General features: G+C 36.2%; 2 protein-coding genes across 4 annotated transcripts; one reads left to right on the top strand and one right to left on the bottom strand.

The window, feature by feature from the left end:
• The first annotated feature begins 226 nt into the window (after nt 1-226).
• LOC114719125 (NEDD8-conjugating enzyme Ubc12) lies at nt 227-3,747 on the top strand. Of its 3 annotated transcripts, none has more exons than XM_028904581.1 (6): nt 227-330; nt 1,150-1,262; nt 2,640-2,748; nt 2,984-3,062; nt 3,153-3,269; nt 3,348-3,747. In XM_028904581.1, the coding sequence occupies exons 2-6, from the start codon at nt 1,154-1,156 to the stop codon at nt 3,483-3,485; spliced, it is 552 nt and encodes a 183-aa protein (XP_028760414.1). In that variant the 5' UTR covers nt 227-330; nt 1,150-1,153; the 3' UTR covers nt 3,486-3,747. The 3 variants fall into 3 exon arrangements, with proteins under 3 accessions (XP_028760414.1, XP_028760415.1, XP_028760416.1); XM_028904582.1 differs by having other exon boundaries at nt 245-366; XM_028904583.1 differs by lacking the exon at nt 227-330 and adding an exon at nt 874-892.
• Nucleotides 3,748-6,175: 2,428 nt separating this feature from the next.
• On the bottom strand, nt 6,176-9,295 carry LOC114719120 (probable NAD(P)H dehydrogenase (quinone) FQR1-like 2). Its single transcript, XM_028904576.1, has 2 exons — nt 8,477-9,295; nt 6,176-6,714 (listed from the first exon to the last, which is right to left on the bottom strand). The coding sequence occupies exons 1-2, from the start codon at nt 9,043-9,045 to the stop codon at nt 6,483-6,485; spliced, it is 801 nt and encodes a 266-aa protein (XP_028760409.1). The 5' UTR covers nt 9,046-9,295; the 3' UTR covers nt 6,176-6,482.
• Between the last annotated feature and the right edge of the window lie 9,129 nt (nt 9,296-18,424).

Raw genomic sequence — 18,424 nt, 5'->3', positions numbered from 1 at the left:
GTTCTGTTTGGTTGGGAGGTTGGATAACTGTTTTGTAATTGCGTGATTTTTTTCCCTTTAAAAATAAAATTACGAAGCTTTTTTTTTTTTTAATCAAATCTATTTTTCATTTTATTTTTTTGCATAAAATAAAATTTGCCTTCTTGTGCGGAAGATGGCTTTTTGTGTCAAAATAAAAAGCAAAAATATAAGTTCCTGCTCCCAAGTGCACTGCCAGCTGGGAAAGCCTCCAATTCTCGCTTCGCTCGCATCCTTCTCTCTCTCTCAGACCAGGTTCTTTCCATATCGTCTTCCTGAATATTTTCCCCCCTTTTAGCGTAGTTATCTCGGGTACTCGCTCATCTCTTCTCCGTTTTTCTCAGATTTGTACGTAGATTTCTCTCTACTAATCCGATCCCTCACCCCTCTTCCCCTTGCGTTTCCCGAGTTTTTGATCTCGTTGGATTATTTTCATTCTAGGGTTCCTTGCTTAATTCTTTTCGATATTAACATGAGCAATTATGTACCTGTTTCTATCCCCTTGTTCTGTTTGCATTTTCCTTTTTCATACATGTCTGGTATGCTTGTATCCCATCGGAGGCTGCCATATTCTATTGGTAGAGATTTGTTGTTCTGTTGTCAGATTTTTGCGCTGCTTGCTGGACCAGTGGCCTATATGAACATGATCTGCTAACTATTTTTAAGTATAGCTCGATGTCGCACGGGCTAATAAATGTCTAGATTGATGAGTACAAACTGTTGGATGATTTCTGAACTAGTAGCTTTTTTGAAAAACAACTTATCACTCGGTGCCTGATTAGTGCTTCCTTCTTTTCATGCCTATAAAGAAATTATCCAAGTAATTCTCGCAGCACCAGTTCAGCCCGTTTTTATATCTTGTTCACATAATTAGGTACTTTTTCGTAACCTTGTTTTGGATTCGAGCTAGGTAGGTTGAATACTTGTGTGGTCTTCTCCAGTTCTTTTTAAGGTTTGACAACTGAATATGCTTTATCTCCTTTTGATTTGGCATCTTTTAACACAATGGTGTCTGCACTTTCTGAATTTATTGCAGTTCTTCCTCAAAGTTTTCGATGCCTTATTTCTTCTCCAATTTTATAGACCACTATGGAATACGTGTTGATGCTAGATTTGACATTCTTGATGTAGGAATATGATCAAACTATTCAAAGTAAAGGAAAAACAGAGAGAACTTGCAGAGAATGCAAGTGGTGGAGCACCGATTAAGAAGCAAACTGCTGGGGAGTTGCGTCTGCACAAAGGTTTTCTTCTTGCTATCAAAATGAGATCTTGTTTTGTCTCTGCTATGCGATGTTCAGATGTTGTTTGCAATTCTTTCCCATCTTTTGTGAAAAAAAGGGCATATTGGTTGCAAATAAGCTTGATCAGTTAGAGCAACAATTGGATAAATTTTTTTTATATTTAAGTTGTTTTTGGACTTTCCACTGTCAAGACAAAATTCTTTGTGGGTGTTCGGGGCCTGAGGGATATTTATCATAATTATTTAATCATTAGTGAATTAAAAGGTTTGGTTTTTGTTGCAATTTCATTTTCATCAAGATGTTGTGCGTTGATCTAGGCCAAAAGTCATAAGATATAAGCTACAGAAGTTATTGCATGATTTTTTTTCTCTTTTTGATATTTTTTATCTGAAAGAAACTTCATCTAAATTTTGCGAGGCTACATCACTTCATATTAGCAATTTTGGTGTATTTTGTGGTTTCTAAAGTTGGTTTTTTAATGTCGTTTACTTGGTGGGGCTTACATAGGTAGTATATCTGGGCAACTGGTTTCTACTTCCTAACCATTAACATTCTATCTCCTTTTCTTTGATTATGGTCATGCTATTGGAAGAGTAAATGTTTTGTTAGATGGTTTTAGCGGCTTATTGTTTTGAGTGACAGCCATTCTTTATGCTCTAAGAGACTTGTATGTGAGAGCTTATAAACCTTCTGGTTTCCAAGTTTATGTAATTCTGAATTTTGAGGAGACTTGAGGTGTTATTGTTGATGGATTTTAATAATTGGCTAGAGTGCATAACATTATATTCATCCTGGTTGCATATAAACCTTCAGACGACCACTGAATTTCTTGTTTGATGCAAGAAGGCCTTCATATGAAGGGTTGTCAACAAAACTTTCAAAGCTGGTGCAAGAAGGTTAAGAAATCTGTCATGCAAGGGGATTTTATTGATCTCAAAGGACTTCTCCTTGAAGTGATAAGATAAGCTGATAGGCTGGGCAGGCTTGGGGTGGTTTGTATTGAGGGGTCAAGATAACCTATATACGTGAGGTTCTCTGAGATTGGCTTTATACCTTAGTATTCTGTATATCGACATCCTATTTTCTTGGTTTCTAGTTTGGTGGATTATTTCTTTAAAAGTATGGGTCAAACAACGGAGAGTCATATGGCTGCCATTGGTTAATAAACATCACATGCTTATGGAGATACGTGGTTATGGTACTGCTATTTCTGTAATTAGTTGTTACTTTTGAGCTCAGCTATAATATTGTTTCTCAAGTTAGTAGTTTATAAGTTGCTCTTCCTGTAAAACACATTATAGCCTTGTTCGAACATGTACCTTCTGTGATTTCTTTCTTTCCCAACAGTTTATGTTAGTGAAATATAACGTTTTGCAGATATAAGTGAGCTGAATCTACCAAAATCTTGTACCATGCAATTCCCTAATGGTAAAGATGACCTGATGAACTTTGAAGTTACAATTCGGCCTGATGAAGGATATTATGTGTAAGCAGATATATCTATTATCTGGAAATTTATTAGAACATTCATATGGTTCATTTGATCTTTATAAACATGAATTTTGTAGTAAGAATTTTCATTCCTTTTTATTTGTACATCACATCTCCTCTGAAAACAGAAACAGGCAAACAGGAAAAACAAAAAACAAAATACACTGACTGCAAAAACAGAAAAGGAGGAACGATTCTTCATGTCTATTGTGTCTTGTTTGTGGTTACAGGGGTGGTACATTTTTGTTTTCCTTCCAAGTGTCTCCCATCTATCCACATGAAGCACCAAAAGTTAAGTGCAAGACAAAGGTAGGACAATCTCTCATATTTTTGCCCCTGCATGCGTTGCTCATGTACATGTTTAATTAATTTTTGTGCATAATTAACTCCAATTTGAAGGTCTACCATCCAAATATTGACTTGGAGGGAAATGTTTGCCTCAACATCTTACGAGAAGATTGGAAACCTGTTCTGAATATAAACACAGTCATTTATGGATTGTATCATCTTTTCACGGTATGACTTTGGTTCTGACATTATAAGTGGTTGTCTCTGACTTTTTCAGGATTCTAATCTCTCAGATTACGTGTGCAGGAGCCAAATTATGAGGACCCTCTCAATCATGATGCAGCGGCAGTTTTGAGGGAGAATCCCAAAATGTTCGAGTCTAATGTAAGGAGGGCTATGGCTGGTGGTTACGTGGGGCAAATCTTTTTCCCTCGCTGTATGTAGCCTTTGCTCGATTACTTCAAGCCGCTGTTCAAAATATATCATCAAAGCTTCAGTCCATGGTTTGTGTAATTTATTTACCAATTTACATTTTTCCTTTCTTCCCTGTCTCTAATTCGTCTTGGTGGAGCAAGGGGTATTGATTCCTGGAACGATCTTATCCTCCACTCAAGCAGAACGTTACTGGAACACTTGTGTTCTATTTGTATCTTGATCTATTAGTTGGATGTGGTTCAAGGTAGAGACAAGATTCATTTGCTTTCTCTTTCCCTCCCTCTCTCTCCCCGGGCATTTGATGGGCACAACGGTAATGGCAGCACAATAAATTGGGGTGATACATTTCCTGAAATATCATTTTTCATTTGGTCCTTCAAATATGACTGGTCAATTTAATTCCTAAACGATCACTATTTTAGGTGAATCATGGTATTTAGTCTTGACCATGCTTTTCTTTTGCTTTTTTTTTTTTTTAATCGGTGAATAAAAATATAAAGGAGTGAGTTGGGTTCTTGGGGTTTGTTGAAGTCAAGACGTCACATGGTTCAAAAAATAGCTTATGTCACCCAGCAACACAACTTTTAATCTGTTGGTAGTGGAATTTGAGCTTATGCATTAGTGAGATATTGGCGAAATACTTGCCACTTTTAGACCGATTTTGGACTTTGGTTGGCCAATGATTCTTTTTGGAGGGTGAGGTTTAATCAAACATGTTCTCCCGAAATGATCCTTTCATAAAGCGTCGAGTTTCTTTTTTATTTTGCTTTTTTCATTTTGTATAATACGACGTGCTTCATCTCCAAGGTTAGTTAAATTGTAAATTATTTGCGCAATTTAAAATTCCTAATTGAGAGAAAAACATTTTACAATTAAATGGATAAAGTGAGAAGAAATCTGAAGGGCAGACAATGAGTTAATTATTAGCTGACTATTGGTGATCGATGACATTGATTAATTGTTACTGTGATGCGAAATCCTGAAATCTCACAGACCAAATTAATCAGATTCGCAATCATTAAACTAAATGACAAATATTTGGGGACATGGAAAGAATTGGGAATGATGATAATGAATGATGCTCGTGAGAAATCGGAGTGTTCAATCATAATGTTGTTCAGGGTTAAATAATGTTCAAAAAGCAAAACCATATAATTATTCCGATATCATATAGGCGCCTTTAATCCTTTCGGCTTTGCAAAGCTTTTTAACTTTTTCTCGTTTTCCAATCAAAATGGAAAATTTTTTATGGGGAAGAATTAGAAGGAAAGGTAAAAAGAAAAAGCGTTACCGGCATCACTCATTGTTCGAAAAATTTGATGAAACTGATGCAAATATTAAGAAATTACTGTTAGAATAACGATCAGCGAAATGAACAGTGAACAGACAAAAGAGAATAAACTGCCTCGTAAAAATGAACACTTTAATAAACCCCCAAATACAGCAGAAGCAAAGGATGAATAAGAAGCTTGAGCCTTATATTCATTCTTTGAAGGTGGCTTCTTTGATATAACTTTACAAACTTGGACCCATTCGCTCCTCGCGCTTGTTCCGCCTGCAATGAGGGATCCTATACAATCTTTCAATTTTTAAGGGGAAAAAAAGGTTGACGAAGTTACATTTTATTTCTTTTATAGTTTTTTCTGAAAAAATTATACTCCTCCGACCCTTAATATAAGACCTATTTAACTAATTTGATTAGACTAAGAAAGTTAGGTAAGTTAGTTAATTATAAGAAATATGACATGTTTTTCCTAAAATATCCTAATCATCTTTCTTAATATCCTCCCTCCCTCATTTGATTATGATCGAGGAAGTATCTATAAGGATAATTTAGAAAAAATTGATAAACATGAGAAATAGGTCTTATACTTAGCACCAAAATTAACTTAACAATTAGGTTATATATTAAAGATCGGAGGAATAGCATTATAATATAATACTAATATTTTGAACAAAGAGTGGCATTTAACCTTTTTTTTTTTATAGAGGGGAAAAAGAAAGCCACAGACTAAAGATCGCCATCAGCGGCAAGAATCTCCATCAAAGTTTCAGCGTGGTATCACTGCAGACCCGTGGCACCACTCAGAGCTGTCTTTGCCAGGCAGTCTGCCCGCCCATTATTGGACCGATCAAGCACCTGGAATATGGTTAGCCACTCCCTGCTGAGCATGTCCTTTATTTGTAAGAGCAAAATGAGTGGTAGCAAAATGAGAAACAAAATTAGCTAGCAACAACTTCAGCAAATTATTGAAGGTGTCCCAACATGCACTGCATAGTACCATTTCCACTGAGGCTTCAATGGTACACTTCTCCATTGGCCACTTCGGCTTATCCTTCTCATAAGCTAATTGAAACCGAAGCAAAAAAGATTAACTTCCAATTATTTCTTATGCTTCTTTTTTGTTAAAGCATAGGTATCCTCCTATTGGAAACAATCCTATTCGAAATACTGTTGGGTACTAAATATAGGCATGAAGAAACTGATGTATCCATTGGCTACCATTGGAACTCAATAACAATGATTCTTGGACACAACGGCCCAACCCAGTATCTTCTTTGAAGAAAACACGTTCCAGATGATAATATTATGCTCTTGAACATAACTCGCACATTTTCTTTTTAAATATTTTAACTCTCAATCGCCCTCCTCTTTTATGCACAACAAAGCTTAGTTGTGACCAGGAATTATCAGATTATCCTTCCAAAAATAAATCAATTTCATTAAAGCAAATCGTCACTATACATTCATCAAAACAGACCACAATTAGGGGACAAGAAGATACACGAATTCACAGTATTATTTGTTATTCCCCCTTAAAAAAAAATCTATACCTTCCACAACAATGCAGAACCGAGAGCAGCTAGGGAATTGACATGGGAACAGACTATCATATTCCTGGGACCTACTACAACAGTAAAATGCCAAAAACCAATCTTCCACAAAACAGAGAGGTAGAAAAATATAGATGCCCAACAAGAATAGACAATGAAACCAAGAAAGCATCAAGAAGACCGGGCCAGCCTCTTGACAATCACAGCCATATACTTGCCCTGATGCTCTGCAAGTGCCAGCTCTGTCTCACTTGGCTCTCTTGTGCCGTCACCAGCGAACACTCCTGCCCCATATGGAGAACCCCCTCTTATGGAATCCATCTTGAACATACCAGGTCCAAACGTGTATCCAATAGGAACAAACAGCATCCCGTGGTGTGCCAGCTGAGTGATTGCTGTCCAACTGCAACAGGAAAAAAAAAGCACAGCAATCAGTAATATCCTTCGACAATCAAAATCTAATAATCTGCTCTGGTTTTTCCATCTTGAAATGCTACAAAATCTTCATTTAAAACATGTGAAAGAAAGTTTACAGTAATATTCAGACTTGAGGATGCAAAGCACATCCCTCCTTCCACTCCAAGTGAAAGTCAGCCATATATACTCTACTGATGTGATTGTTCCGTGACAAGATTTTCACACTAACTCGAACTGAATCCAAACTACATCTGACATTATTCGCAAATCATGGCCGTAAATTCTGTTAATTTTGTCATTTAGATGTAAGATATAACCCATAAATAAGAAGTGGCTTCCAGTCTCTCCATTTCACTTCAACTTCAGTTACGTCTCAATCACTCATTAGATTTCTGTCTCGTCCTCAAGACCAAAGAGCCATCGGGGAGGTAATAAGCCAAGCATCTAGGATTCTCAAACATCTTAGTTATCCAAACTGGGTACTGCCTTTAATGTACGATTAAAGGTTTACACACCAAGCTACAAATATCTTGACTACTGCCTAGTAAATCCCAAAGAATGTGGAAATCAGACAAGGCTTTACCAAGTTTCATATTAACCATTTTTTATTTGCTTTGACAACTTGCAATTCTTATCCTAGCTACCCATGTATAAAATAACTCATAGATACCCTTGCCGTTCAAGATACCCAAGCAATGACAAAATGAAATGTCAGTGTCTTCATTGCTGGGTGTATGTTTATGCCGTCCAGAGCGAAAAAACAGAGATGCATAGAGTATGAATATAAGCTATGTTCCATCCATATTAAAGAAAGAACAAGCACTACACTGAATGAAATCTATTAATTATGAAGGGTATAAAGGATTGAAGATTTACTTAACAGCTTAAGTACATAGAAGAGCAAAGCCTGCTTGAACATTATGTGCAGTCTTGCAAAAGATGTTTATTTCCATCTTAAATGGATTATCTGATAAAGAAAAGCGTGTATGCATGGTCAAGAGTCATAAAAGAAACTATCCAATTCCATAACGGCTTTGAACTCTCGTCATGATCACTAACAGTCCAGACAATGTTACTATCTCTGACCATGTTCCTCCTGTATGTATTACCAATGCAATCTTTCACCCCATGCAAAGTTACCTATTCAAGCCAATTTGGATTTCCACATCAGATCCGTCACAATAAAATGAAGCATCTATGCAACAAGGCAGTAGTTCAAAGTCGTAACTTCAATGTTTTTACACCTTTGACACAAAGCTTGCAATCAAGAGCAATTGAAATTTCTCAAGTCTTGCGTACGATATTTTATTGTGTAGTTTCTTTTTTCCTCTTTGGCCAACAAGTTCCCCCCCCCCCCCAACAAAAAAAAAACCCAAAAGAAGGAAAACAATGCTTCCGCATGAAGATTGACTTCACGAAGGAAAGCACACGTAGCCATAAATTTGTACACTATAATTGTGTTTAGTTAGATCGAATTAATAATACTCTTCCGGTCCTAAATATATGACCCATTTTGCAGTGTAACTTGCACTGCAAAATGGGTCATATATTTAGGACCGGAGTAATTAATAAGCCAAAATCAAAGATGTTCAATGCAGACTTCCATCATTGTAGTTGTAAGTTATAAACACAAGCATTCATTTCCAGCTGTCCTGTACCAATGTATCAACTATGGCCATTTCGAAACGATTTCACAGTGAAGCTGCGCACATATAAAGCGAAAGTGGTAACAAAAGGAAGATACTTACGCGGTAGTTTCTTGGCCACCTGCTTGAGTCCCAGTGCTGACAAAGAATCCAGCAGGCTTCCCTGCGAGCTCTTGCGACTTCCATAACTGCCCCGTTGAATCAAAGAATGCCTTCATTTGTGCCGCCATGGTCCCGTATCTGGTCGGAAACCCAAATAAAAGCCCATCAGCCGCCGGTAACTCGGCAGCCGCGATCTCCGGAATGGCTTCGTCCTTCGGCGGCACCTTCATCTGCTGCAATACCTGAATTGGCAATGTCTCCGGTACCCTATACAAAACCCCTTCCACCCCATCCACTCCATCGACGCCCTTCTTCATCCTCTTAGCCAGTCCTTCAACATGCCCATACATTGAATAGAACACAATGAAAATCTTCAATTTCACCACTGGATGCGAGTGCGACGCTGTTTCTTGGATTGATGCAGCGGTAGTATCTCCATCGGCATCATGGACGTTTTCTTCAACTACGATCGGCGCGTTTCCCAACCCTTCGGCGCGTTCACGTGGAGGATCGTCGACGACTGACACTGCCTTCTTCTTGCTGGGAACGCAGCCTCCTCCTTTCCCCATCAAGAACAAGAATATAACGCTGGCAGCAGCAATACTGGAAGAATCTCACCCAAATTCTGAAAAACAATGATAGTTTGAATTTAATCCAAATCGCGGAAATTTGAATTGTTGAAGTGATGGTCTTTTTGGGCCTAAAAAAGATTCGCTTTTTGTTTTTTAAAGGGCGCGACAGATCAGATCGGACGGAAAGAGTTCAAGCTTTCAACTAGGACTGGATTGCAGAATTCTCACTTTTGATTACAATTTCAATCTGGCATTGTCACTCACGCTAAAATTCAATTAGAGCCAATTATTATTGGCTACAAAATTTAAAGTCAATTCTTACCATATAATCAACAATAGTAGTGATAACATAGAGCCAAAACAATAATCATGACAAGACACGTGCCAACTTAATTATACGACAATGCTGCATTTATACGATAATTGCCTACTTCGTCGTATTATATACGTATGACATGGACAGACCGCGTTACTTGTGGCTCATTTTTCCTTTTCCGGACGGTTAATAACAAGAATCGAACTAATTAATCCGCGTTTTTCTCTTTGGGCGCTGAAGAATAATTAAAATCTCAGGCGCGTGATACTTTAGAACGAAAAAGACCAATAACTTTAAGAAGAAAAGAATGATTTATTTTCCATCCTAACTTTAGTTGTTAGCAGCAAATTCCAGAAGCAATTGGGTTGTGTCCCTAACAAGTTTCTGTGAGCTGTTATTGACAAGCCTTTCCTCCGACTATTTAGACTAACTACAGCAGATTTTCAGTGCACAGAAAGTTTGAAGAAAGACGCCTTTTCGAAGATTGATTGATATAGGGATACTATTACATGGAAGCTGTAGGCACTACGCACAGTTTCTAGTTTTGGAAGCCAAAAATTGATAAAAATGATGTTACGTTTACTCCAAATACTTTATCGCAGGTGAATTATAACAGATCCTAAATTCCTGTCACTGCATTTTATGCCCCAGATCAACTACGTGCTCTCTCAGTAAAGGTTACTCCACTTGGTGAGTAATTTGTTTATAAGCCGTTAAGTCATGACTTCAAATCCCGTCGATGTAAATATCTAACTAGTGGACAATTATTAGCTCTTGGAGCTTAAAGGTATCATCTGACTCACCTATAATTTCATTTAGTAAGAAACATTGTGTGCTTTTCTTTTTCTACTAGATAGTGTTTGGATGAAAACTAGACTACGGTTTTAAAAGTCATTTTACGATATACGAAGTAAATATGTGAGACAAATTTTGTTTGTATGAAAGTGCTTTTTAAAAAATACTTTTTGGGGTTTTCAAACACCCTAAACATAGTTATCCTACTGGAAGTAATTCTATTCGAGACTTCGTCAAGCATTGACCTGTTTGGCTTACGTTTAAAAGCACTTATCAACATGTTTTGTATAAGCAGAGACAAAACTCATCTGACGTACTTCTCTTGTATTTTGTAAATTATAATTGAAAATCTACTTATAAGCTATTCCAAACAAGCCCAAATGTGAGCACATCTCTTAGTGAGGATTCGGATTTTAATTTACCATCTTGTGAGAAATTGGTCCTTTCTGTTAAACTCAATCTCCATTGGTCAGTATCATGTGCTCTTCTCTTTTGATTTTTTTTAGTTATGAATAGATATTCTTTTATTAGAAGTATTATGAGGTACTAAATATATGCACCTTATCTAATAAAAATTTAAATCTTGATTCGTTATTTTATGAGAAATTACCGTGTTTGTTGTTTTCTCTTTTGATGGTTCACCCAAAGTGAAACAAAGAGTCAAGGGCTTCAGTAATGAAAAGAAGCAGGAATGCTGTGGGTGCGAAAAGATCCGACCACAGGGGATCCACAATGTTGGGCATTAATGGGCTTTTACATTTCAGACGAATTGGGCTCATAGTTGAGTAGTTGATTAGACTGTGTATGCGACTCCATTGTCAGACGCTACAAAATAGAGGAAGCAATGGCCCACATGCTACAAAATATTCGGGCTTGAACTGCATTCCAGAACTTGATCACAAAAACTCAATTACGATAGCTTTGTGTCAACTTCATTTAATAATCAGCAATGTAAATAAGATGACTCGAATATCTTTTCTTTCTGATGCAGGCAGATAAGATGACCCAATCGCTTCCATTAGCGTCCAGGTAGTTTTATTTTCTTAAAAAATTCCATTTATATTCAGTCCGCCATTTAAAATTTACTGGATCAAATCATGTTGAGTTTGGTTTGAACATAGTATTTAAAACTCAACCTCACTGGATTGGTGAGACCAATAAATATAAGTGAATCAGTCTCTTATTCAGTATGATTAAGAGTTCTGGAAGGATTAATTGGTTGGATATCGTTTAATTTTGAGTTAAAAAAAAAAAACAAGCCGTCAAATTTTATGTTTTAGTTGCTCTATTTCGTTAGATTATACATGCAGAATGTTCTAATTATGATCGAGTTCGCCACTATGTATTACAAATCCTTAAACCGACCAGGTGGTCCATTTTCCTGTGCCTTTGGCTGGAAAACATTAATTTTTTCCCTCGCGTAGATATTGAACAGAAGGCCACGGCACCAACGTACGGGCGTCGAACCTCACAGAGGGGGCAGACAAGAAGGAAACTCAAACAAGGACCACACAACACAGAGCTATCGGTAGGTGACACGAAGATTGAATACAAAAGAAGTGGGTAAAGAGTGTTCTGTTTGGTTTTCTTGGGATCGCCCGATGCATGTATGTACGTGTGTATATATATATATATATATATATGATCCATCTCAATGATCCTTCTTTTTCTTTGAGAATATCGGTAGATGTTTGATCGACATACACGACACGATCACATCGTCTTTTCCCTCTTTACCTCACAACCTTGCAACACATCAGAAATCAGAACACAAAGCATAATGAAAATAAAATGAAATTAAAAAAACAAAGGGCTGGGAAAAGAAGACAATAAGATGAGTGGCCACCATGTGCTAATGGCAGTGGTAATTTGCAGAGGGAAGGACAGCCAGCTCGGAATCCCTTAAAGGGTGTGACAGACATAGAAACCAAGGGACGAAGCGGCGCCACATACCCACTATTGTCTATTCCCTTCTGCCACGTTTCGTACGCTCCTTCCATTTTTAATTCCATTTCGTTACCTGATTACATATAAATTTATCAAAGCACCAGAATCTTTTATTATCATATATGTTAATGTACTGTCTCGTTAGCTGGGCGCCTGAGATTTCTTACTTTAGAAGTATACGGAATAATATATATAATTAATCCAACTTTATGATTTTGTAAATATGTGTTACTGTGGGGATCAGACCCAGGCCAGCTTTTAGTGAAAGCGACCCGCTAGGGCTTAAGCTTCCAATGGTAATCGCAGTTTATCACTTCATGGCCTGGATAGGGTTTAACTGGTCACTAGCCTCAGGGAGAGTGACTGAAAAAGGGACAGGTCTATGATGTACTGTCACAGAAATTCACAATATTTATATTGGATGCCGATGCCAAGGCCAATGATCATGCTTGGTTTCACGACTAGGTGCATGAATCTAAATTTTTCAAAGGCATAATGAATACCATCATATTGACTTAAGTGAGCTCCACTATCCTTTTACCCCTTTAATTTGCCGCACTTTTTCAGTGGGTACAAAAGGTCCAAAGCAGGATGGGTGAAGTAGTAGGCTCGCTGCTGCCCTTTAAACCTTGGAGTTAGAGCTTGAATCTTGTACGTAATATGTGTGAGCGGCCTAGCTAAGTGGCAAAGTGAACATATGATGGCTAAAATCAAGGCGTAATCCAGGGAGTGATGAAATCTAGGCCTATTGATGGGTTAAAATAATGGACGTACCATACATATAAAGAAAGGCTCTATATATATGGTCTATGCATGCGTGATTGGCATAAGAAGTAGTAGTATCAAATGAAATTGAAGCACAGATTTAGAGGATAAACCGTGAAGGGCATTAGTCTGGAAAGAGGGAAACACGCGAGAGTACTGTTTGTGGCGCATACTACGAACAATATTCACATTAACACACACACACACACACACAACCAAGCAAAATGTCTTCTTCTACTCATATGGTTGTAAATATATTAACAAAATCTTAAGATAAAATGCTAACCTAGCTACTGAGATAACAAGGGCCAGTAAAAGTGGGATTGAACGATAGGAGGGTCCTGCCGGGCCATGAGAGCTCTATATATGTAGATGTTGTGGTTGATCGAAATCTGTGAACGAGTGATGATATCTTTTCAACAAAAAGGTCTTAACCTTAGTGTTGATAAAATAGTGTTATATAAATATATATATGTTTGAATTTTCTTCTCAGATCACATCACACAGGCTAATGAATCAACCAAAAGACCCACAAAGCGGGACCACTACTCGTTGTTCCTCATCAAATAATATCAGAGCACTCGCGAATGGACCCGAATATGCTTATTAATTAATTAACTAATAAATCAGATCCTTAAAAGCATATATGATTTGATGACACATAGGCTGTGTCAATTTGATGATTAGCCAGGGTGGTGTGACTGATGGGAAATCTTGATTAATTAGTGCTTCAAGATCTGAAACGAAAACTAATCAGAGTTGGTATATGGGAAACAAGGGCTGGATGTGTCGGGATAAACATGACACCCATTTGTTTAAGGGTTTGATTTGTTTAGACAAAGTTGATATTATTAAACTCACAAAAACAACTCAAAAGCATAAACCTAAGGAATCCATTGCGTGCCATGCGCATCTTTTTTGGCATATTATTTAAACATTAAACACTCTATATAATTTATAGATAACTTAACAGCGAATCCCTGTCTGTCTCTCTTTTTCACTAATGACTTGCCCTATATATCTTCATCCTTATCCTCGATTACCTCGTTTGATAATATTACAAACCCAGTTATGTAATCAAGTAAAGGGACAATATTATTGAAGTTGAAGAAGCATATCCACCCCCAAGCTTATCTTCTTTTACCTGATATAAACACTACATCTATTGGACAGTAGGAACCGTAACTGTAACTCCCAAATTTTTACCCACAAACAGAAAGAGGTGGCGTGAGTATATATCCGTTTTTCACTTTGCCTTTGCAAGCTTCCAATAAGTGAGTGGATAATAAAGTACACATAGATCTGACCAGACCAATGCTCCTAGTTAGACTCCTGACAACTGTTGACGATTTCACCTCCTATCTTCCAAGCTTTCTGCAGGGTTCATTGAATCCAACCTCATTTCTATTGTTACCTTCCAGTTACTTGTCTCAACGGGCTGTTCTTTTTCTCTTTTCGACCAAGGAGTCTTTTCCCTTCCCTGTAGGGAAATTTCACCTTATAAACAAAATTTCACCGTATCTTTTCCACGTCATGAGATCCCATATTTGCACGCATTGATCAATGCTTTTCAACAATGGATGGGTTCATATAGAAAATCGCATTAGACTCAAAAAATTTGAGTACTAATCAATGTTTTTTTTATTACATACGTTTCAAAGTTTGTACCCCTTCCAGCTATTTTGCGAATACAGTTATCTATACAAACCAATGCCTAGTGATGTATTTGGCTTGAAGTTTTAATTTGAAAAATATTGAAAGAAATAGCCTAGCTTATCGAATCGAAGCTAATATTCTTTTTTGACAACTAATTTTTTGGCACGTCGGTCAAGTTAATTAATCGATTTTATGTTCATTCATGCAAATTAAAGCATCGAATTCAATAGTTACTTTACATAATATTCCATTCTCCTCTTATAACGTGTCAACGTTAGAAACTTGTGACGCTTTTGACTAAAAAGTTTGGTATGTGTTTTTGAAATAGCGGGACAAAATCTACATGTTATTACATTCTTCGATATAGAGGCTGCCTCTTGTTATACTCGGCAAACAAACAAGGAACCCCGAACAGTAAAAATAAATGGAATATATGAACAGAGATGATTGAAAAGTAAACATAAATCTTATAAATTTTTTTTAGTTCTTTTCGGTTGAAATGTCAGAGCTAAGGCTCGTCAGAAGGAAATATAATTGTATAGAATATTTTTTTCGTTCATCAATATTTTTTTATTAAAAATTAAAATAATTTTTAATTGTCTAAATGAAATTAATATATTGATATTGATATCGATGGTAAAGATAATAAATATATAAATTACAGTTAAAATAATGAAGATATTCTGGGGGATAAGAGGGATGACTCCTATCCATATGGGTCAGGTATAATATATAGAATTATAATTATTATTTATGCATGGAACTAAACATGTTAAGAGCTGTGATTGATTTTAATATGTGCAAAGTTTAATTGAAAAAATTACTTTTGTATAAGAACTATAATCCATAGACAGTAGAGTCAAATGTTTTTTGCAGTGAAAAAAAAAACCGGACCGAACCGGCCGGTTCAACCGGTGAACCGGTGAACCGGCCAGTGGTCCGGTCCGGTTAAAGCAATGAACCGGTCATAAAATGAACCGGCATCAACCCGGTCAAACCGGGATAAACCGGTGCAAACCGGCAAAAACCGGTATAAATCGGTAATGAACCGGTTTGAATGATATTTTGCTATTTATCTTATTTTTTCTTATTCAACTCTTAATATTTCAATCACTATATATTTAAATGAATTTTAATAATAATTTTGGTATTAATAATTATTAATTTTAGTTATTAAGAAATCATAAAGATCAAAATCTTTAATGTTATTGTATTTTGTTTTAATTACAATCAAATTATTGTTGTATTTCCTTACATTTTGTTATTAGTGATTATTAATATTGCTATACTTTGTTATTTTTAATTAAATTTTATCATTTTAATGTGACCGGTTTGATCCCGGTTTGACCCCGATCTGACCCATTGACCCTTGAACCACTACCTCAACCGGTTTAGTGTCCGGTCCGGTTTTTTGTTCCTTGGTTTTTTGTAATAACGAGGGGAAAGCCTAAAACATTATATTATTTATAATTTAGAAATAATGATGTGGATGACATTTTTCGTGGGAGAGTTTCAATTATCCTCAAAATAGTAATTTAATTTCCAACAAACCCCACAAAATTGTAAAATTTCATTACACCTTTTAGACCAAAATAAAATTAATTTTTAGGGGTAAAAAGAAAATAATACTAGTGCTTGATTTTTTTTAGGGAAAACTATATTGGAGGTACTTATACTTTTTTTCAATTTTCAATTTGGTACCTATTTGTTTTTTGTTCTTAACTAAATCTTTATTTTTCCTCTATTAACATCATTAATTCTTATGTCGAGACTAAAAATATCGATAGAACAAAGTTATAAGAGCTAATGTTGCTAAAAAGATAAAATTAAATGTTTAATTAAAGGAAAAAAAACACATAGGTACCAACTTAAAAATTAAGAGAAAGTCACTACAAAAAAACACCTAATTACCGACGGAATTAGTGACGGAATAATTTCCGTCGCTAATTTCTGACGGATTACCCACGAAAATTCCGTCGCTAAACTCAGCCACGGAATTAGCGACGGAATACAATCTGTCGCTAATTAGCCACGGAATTAGCCACGGAATTTTTTCCATCAGAAAATTCCGTGGCTAAAGTTTTATAATTGCGATTTGTGACGGAATACTTTTCCGTGGCTAATTTAGCCACAGAATTAGCGACGGAAAATTATTCCGTCGCTAATTTCCGTGGCTAATTCCGTGGCTAAAATATAATATATAATATAATATAAATATATAATTAAATTCTATATCTTATAAATATTAAATAAAAGAATTAAATTTAAAAAATATATTTATGAAAAAATTATTTATTATTTAAAATTCAAAATTAGTGTCATTGGAAATTAATATTATATTTAAAATAATTTTTTTAAAAAATAAAGCATTATAAAATAAATAGTAAAACAAATATCTAAAAATTATTTTGTTACAAAAATAGTTATAATTAAAATTATATAGTTTATTTTTAGTTTCTAATAATATATGTGTATAAATAATTATTTGTGTAAGAGAATATTATATATATATATATATTTAATTTTGTATAATAAGTCAGTAAGTTCATTGCAGCTCAACTAGTGAAGTCGCGCGCGTGCACAAGCGAGGTCTTTGGTTCGAGCCGTGGAGAAGTCACTTTGAAGAGAAATTATATGGTGACGACATGTGGCAATACAAGATGGCATGTGAGATAGCAACACGTGGCGGCAGAGGTGAGGTGGCAGGGACACGTGGTGGTGGAGCTGAGGTGGCAGCGACATGTGGAGATGAGATGGCAACGACACGTGGAGGAGAAGGTGAGGTGGCACTGACACGTGGCAGAGGAGGTGAGGTGGCACTGACACGTGGAGATGAGGTGGTGACATGTGGCGGCCAAGGTGAGTGGCATTTTAATTTTTTTTTTTTAAATATTAGCGACGGAATCAGGAATTCCGTTGCTAATTACCGATGGAATCCTGATTCCGTCGGTAATTAGAGACGGAAAAATTTCGTCAGTAATTACCGACAGAATTCCGATTCTGTCGGTAATTACCGACGGAATAAATTCCGTCGCTAATTCCGTCGGTAATCAGCGACGGAATTGAAATTCCATCGGTAATCCAATTAGTGACGAAAAAATTAGCGACGGAACCAATTCCGTCGGTAATTTGATTCCGTCGCTAATCCGTCACTAATCCGTCGCTAATTCCGTCGCTAAATAAAAATTCCGTCGGTAAATTCCGTCGCTAATCAGATGTTTTTTGGTAGTGAGTATAGGTACCTTCAATATGGTTTTTTTTTTATTTAAAAAAGGATATTAACTGCTGGAGCTCTAGTGGCTAGCTAATTGGCTAAACCTTTGACCTTTAGTAGAGATTTCTTTTTTTCAAATAAGATGGATAAAGAGAGGTTCAAAATTAAACCATGATTTTTTGACATACTAAAAAAATTGTAGCCACCAAGCCATCCAATCTATTTAATCATAGAGTGCAAAAAAAAATATAAAATATAAATACAAGTATTCAAGTATAAATGAAATAAACTACAAAGATTTATAATGAAAATTATACAATTTTTGCAAGAAACGTAAGCGACTTCACAATCTTATTTAAAGCTGTAAATTTTATACTTCACCCATAAAACTTAATTTTATTTTGATTTAAAGAGATACAATGAAATTTCAGAATTTTATGGGTCGTATTGAAAATTAAATAGTTATTGTGGGCCTAAGTGAAATTTTCCTCTTTTTTTTTTTTAAACTATCAAAAAGGTTGATGGGATATTTTACGTGGACAGAGGGAAGAAGAACGAGAGAGGAGAAGGAGAGGGCAAGGTAAGGGGTGGTGATTGGTCGGGAACCGAAGGGGTACAGATGAATGGGAGGGCTACACGTTGGCGAGAGGAAGGAATCCGAGGGCCCCATATCTACTTGTGGA

The sequence above is a fragment of the Neltuma alba genome, unplaced genomic scaffold, assembly GCF_004799145.2.
Source record: "Neltuma alba isolate B1F8T4 unplaced genomic scaffold, ASM479914v2 tig00011894_pilon, whole genome shotgun sequence".
In the NCBI taxonomy this organism is placed as follows: domain Eukaryota; kingdom Viridiplantae; phylum Streptophyta; class Magnoliopsida; order Fabales; family Fabaceae; genus Neltuma; species Neltuma alba.
The sequence above is the reverse complement of the archived record's forward strand: the minus strand, read 5'-3'. Positions and strand labels throughout refer to the sequence as shown.